This window comes from Arachis ipaensis, chromosome B07 (assembly GCF_000816755.2).
Source record: "Arachis ipaensis cultivar K30076 chromosome B07, Araip1.1, whole genome shotgun sequence".
NCBI classification, from domain to species: Eukaryota; Viridiplantae; Streptophyta; class Magnoliopsida; order Fabales; family Fabaceae; genus Arachis; species Arachis ipaensis.
This window is the reverse complement of record NC_029791.2, coordinates 92061170-92065280: the sequence shown is the minus strand read 5'-3', so window position 1 is coordinate 92065280 and position 4111 is coordinate 92061170. Positions and strand designations below refer to the sequence as shown.

Here is a 4111-nt window from a genome sequence, read left to right as displayed (position 1 = left end):
CCATGAGTAATGACAAAAGAATCCCTCAAATTCCTTTTAATAGGAGCAAATGAAGTTGCAACTGATGAGTGTCCCTTGGGACACCAAACTTAATCCCATTACATCTAATAAATTGGGTTCATCATTGGGTTTTTAATGTGTTCATAAGGGTGAAATAATTCCAATTCTCTCACATTCCTTCACTTCTAACCCCTTCCGAACACATTTAAAACCAACTTTCTTGCACCCACCAATTTATTAAATGCTTTTAACTTGAATGGCATTGGGCTTGCTAGGTGGAGTTCGTATGGTGGTGGCCACACCAAACTTAATCTCCGGGCTTACTTTTCAAAATTTAATTTGTTCGATTGGTTGTAAGCCTAGATTAAGTGGGTTGGTGGCCACATCAAACTTAGCTTTTTAGCTAGTTCTCAGCCCAATTACTCATCATCAGTAAATGTACTCATCAAATTGCACTTCTAGAGAAAAGAAAACAAATTGAAGATTTTCTAACTACCAAAAATTGATATTTAAACTTTCTAATCTTCCACCTACATTCTACCTTTAGAAAGCAATGAAACAACAATATTAAACTGAGACTTAAACTACCTAAGTTGACAGTTTTAAGCTACTTCTAAGAAAGCAGTAAATCAAAAGGATATAAAGTGTTGGGGTGCCTCCCAACTAGCGCTTCTTTAGCGTCATTAGCTTGACGTCCTTCCTTCTTTAGCTGAGGTGGTAGCTCACTCTCTTCTCATCCAGTGAGTCTCCCAAATAATGCTTGAGTCTATGGCCATTATAGTAAAAGTTCTTTATGTTTTGTCTTCTATGAGCTCTACTTGGCCATAAGGAAACACTTTGAGGATGGTGAAGGGTCCAGACCATCGAGACTTAAGCTTCCTTGGGAAGAACTTAAGTCTTGAATTGTACAACAGCACTTTCTGACCTTCGATGAACTCTCTCCTTGCTATCTTTTGATCATGCCACCTCTTTGTGTTTTCCTTGTAGATCTTTGCATTCTCAAAAGCTTGATTTCTGAATTCCTCCAGTTCATTGAGTTGCATTAGCCTCCTTTCTCCAGCAGCTTGATCATCAAAATTCAGCATTTTTAGAGCACAAAATGCTCTATGTTCGAGCTCAACTGGTAAGTGACAAGCCTTACCAAACACCAATTGGTATAGAGACATCCTAATAGGTTTTTTGAAGGCCATCTTGTAGGCCTATAAGGCATCATCCAGCTTTTTAGACCAATCTTTTCTTGAGCTTCCAACAGTTTTTTCAAGAATTCTTTTGAGCTCCCTGTTTGAAATCTCAGCTTGTCCGTTGGTTTGTGGATGGTATGGAGTTGCCACTTTGTGCTTCACTCCATATTTAGATAGGAGTGCTTCAAGTTACTTGTTGCAGAAGTGTGTTCCTCCATCACTAATGAGGGCACTAGGAACTCCAAATCGGCTGAAGATATTCTTTCTCAAGAAGTTCATCACAACTTTGTTGTCATTTGTTTCTGTGGCTATGGCTTCTACCCACTTAGACACATAATCTATAGCCACCAATATATAATTATTTGAGTAGGAAGATGGGAAAGGTCCCATAAAATCAATTTCCCACACATCAAACAATTCTAGTTCCATTATAAACCTCTGTGGCATCTCATTTTTCTTGGGTAGATTGCCAGCCTTTGGCATTCATCACACCTTGATACCAATTCCTTTGCATCCTTGAACATGGTTGGCCAATAGAACCCACATTGTAGCACCTTAGCTGCAGTTCTTTCCCCACTAAAATGGCCTCCATATGCAGAGCCATGACATTGCCAAAGTACTTCCTGCCCTTCTTCATGGGAAATACAGCTTTTCAAGATCTCATCAGCACACTTCTTGAATAAAAAGGGCTCATCCCAAATGTAGTGTTTGGCATCTTTGATTAGCTTTCTCCTTATGTGTTTGTTGATGCTTGTTGGTAGCACTCTAATAGCCTTGAAATTGGCTATGTCCGCAAACCAAGGAGCTTCTTAGATCATCATCAACTACTCATCAGGGAAGCTCTCATTTACTGTAAATTGATGTGCCTCATCTTCTTTTTGTGGGATTCTTGAAAGGTGGTCAGCCACTTTGTTTTCTACTCCACCTTATTAGTCTTGGCTTGGACTCTTGTTTGGTAAGCAAATATTTGAGTGTTGCATGATCAGTGAATACAATTAGTTTAGAGCCAATAAATAACATGCACCAATTTTTCCCACCTCTGTCCTAAAACAGCACCAATAGCAAAGTCAGATGCATCACACATCAGCTCAAAGGTGAGATCCCAGCAAGGTGGTGCTATGATAGGTGCAGAGGAGAGTTTGTTCTTAAGTTCTTCAAAGGCTAGCATGCACTCTTTATCAAAAACAAAAGGTACATTAGAGACAAGTAGGTTGTTCAAAGGTTTGGCAACCTTTGAGAAGTCTCTAATGAACCTCCCATAGAAGCCAACATGTCCTAGAAAACTTCTAACTGCTTTGACATTGCAGGTGGGGGTAACTTTTCAATCACCTCCACCCTAGCCTTGTCCACTTCTATGCCTCTTTTTGAGATCTTGTGGCCAAGAACCACCCCCTCTGTGACCATAAAGTGGCATTTTTCCCAGTTCAAAATAAGGTTGGTTTCTTGGCATCTCTTTAGCACCAAGGCTAAGTGGTGCAAGTAGTTAGAATATGAATCACCAAACACAGAGAAGTCATCCATAAACACTTCAATAAATCTTTCAATCATGTCTAAAAATATGGAGAGCATACACCTTTGGAATGTTGCAGGTGCATTTCACAATCCAAAGGGAATTCTCCTATAAGCAAAAAAACCATAGAGACAGGTAAATGAGGTCTGAAGGTTATGGTAGGCTTAGAAAAGGGGGGTTGAATCTATGCCTTCCTTTTAGTTCCTGTTATTACCCTTTTAAAACAAACTTTCAATTTAGGTTCTGTTTGAACTCAGCAGCGGAAATTTATGAGACAATTTATTTTTGTCTTATGAATATCAGAAAACAGAACTCAGCAGAGAAGAGATAAGCTAACACCAGCATGTATCCTGGTTTGGTTGCCTTGTGCTATGCAACCTACATCTAGTCTCCTCCATAACTATGGAAGAATTTCACTATAGTTAACAGTATTACATACACCAATTTCATAAGATTGACTCAATTCTTTCACACTCAAGTTCTAACCTAACTTGGCATTGGCTATGCTAATACCTAACTATTTAATCTTAGTGCTAACCCAACTAAGAAAGGGATACCTTATAGGTACAAGATACAAGACATAAACATACCTAAAAAAATCTGAAAATAACTCTAGGCTTTTCTCTCAAGTGTTTCACTCAGCCTTTTTCCACTCATGGCTTTTACTTGAGCTTTCTCATAATGCCTTTTCTCACAAGAAATTACAGAAAGATAAACATAGAAAAGTACATTAAAATTTGTAAAACATGAAGGAGATTGACTTCATCAACAGCCTCTTTGCTATGTGCAAAACCAGATTTGCAAACTTCAGATGCAGTTCTTCAGTATTGGCCGAATGCTTCTTTGAAAGAAAGCATTATCCAAGTAGAGGAACTTCTTTCCAAAATACTACTCTCACAACTCTGGTTTTCTCTCCTTAGTTTCTGAATAAACAGAAAACCTCTTTTAACTCCTTACATGCTACTGGGTTCTTCTTCCAAGGTCAACATCTTGAGCCTTGAGCTTCACCAACCCACAGATTCACTTTTTCACATTAAACCTTGGAGTAGAAACTTTCCTTCTGACTTCCTTATCTTGACCGAAAGCCATGAAGCAGTAACCATAGAAATCTTCCAATGGTCAACTTGATCTGAGCCCTTGAAAACCAACTTGGTCCCCAAGTCTTGCTTAAGACCGTAGATACACAGCAGAGAAGAACAGAAATCTTCTTTCTCCTTGTATCCCATTTTGGATAGAGCAGAGAGTTGGGAAGAAGAGAAGAAGATCTGATACATGCAAGATGAGATGGATTGCCTTTAACTTAAGCTTAATTTGGTTTGGTTTTTCTATTTTGGCTTCTGTGCTTCAAGCTTAAACTTTTCTCTCTCTTGCTTCTTTGGTTACTAGCTTAGGGAAGAAGCTTTTTCTCTCTTTCTCTTTC

At 38.7% G+C, this 4111-nt stretch overlaps 1 protein-coding gene across 1 annotated transcript; it reads right to left on the bottom strand.

Annotated features, from left to right (window-relative positions):
- On the bottom strand, nucleotides 792–1190 carry LOC107607408. Its single transcript, XM_016309371.1, has one exon. The coding sequence runs from the start codon at nucleotides 1188–1190 to the stop codon at nucleotides 792–794; it is 399 nt and encodes a 132-aa protein (XP_016164857.1).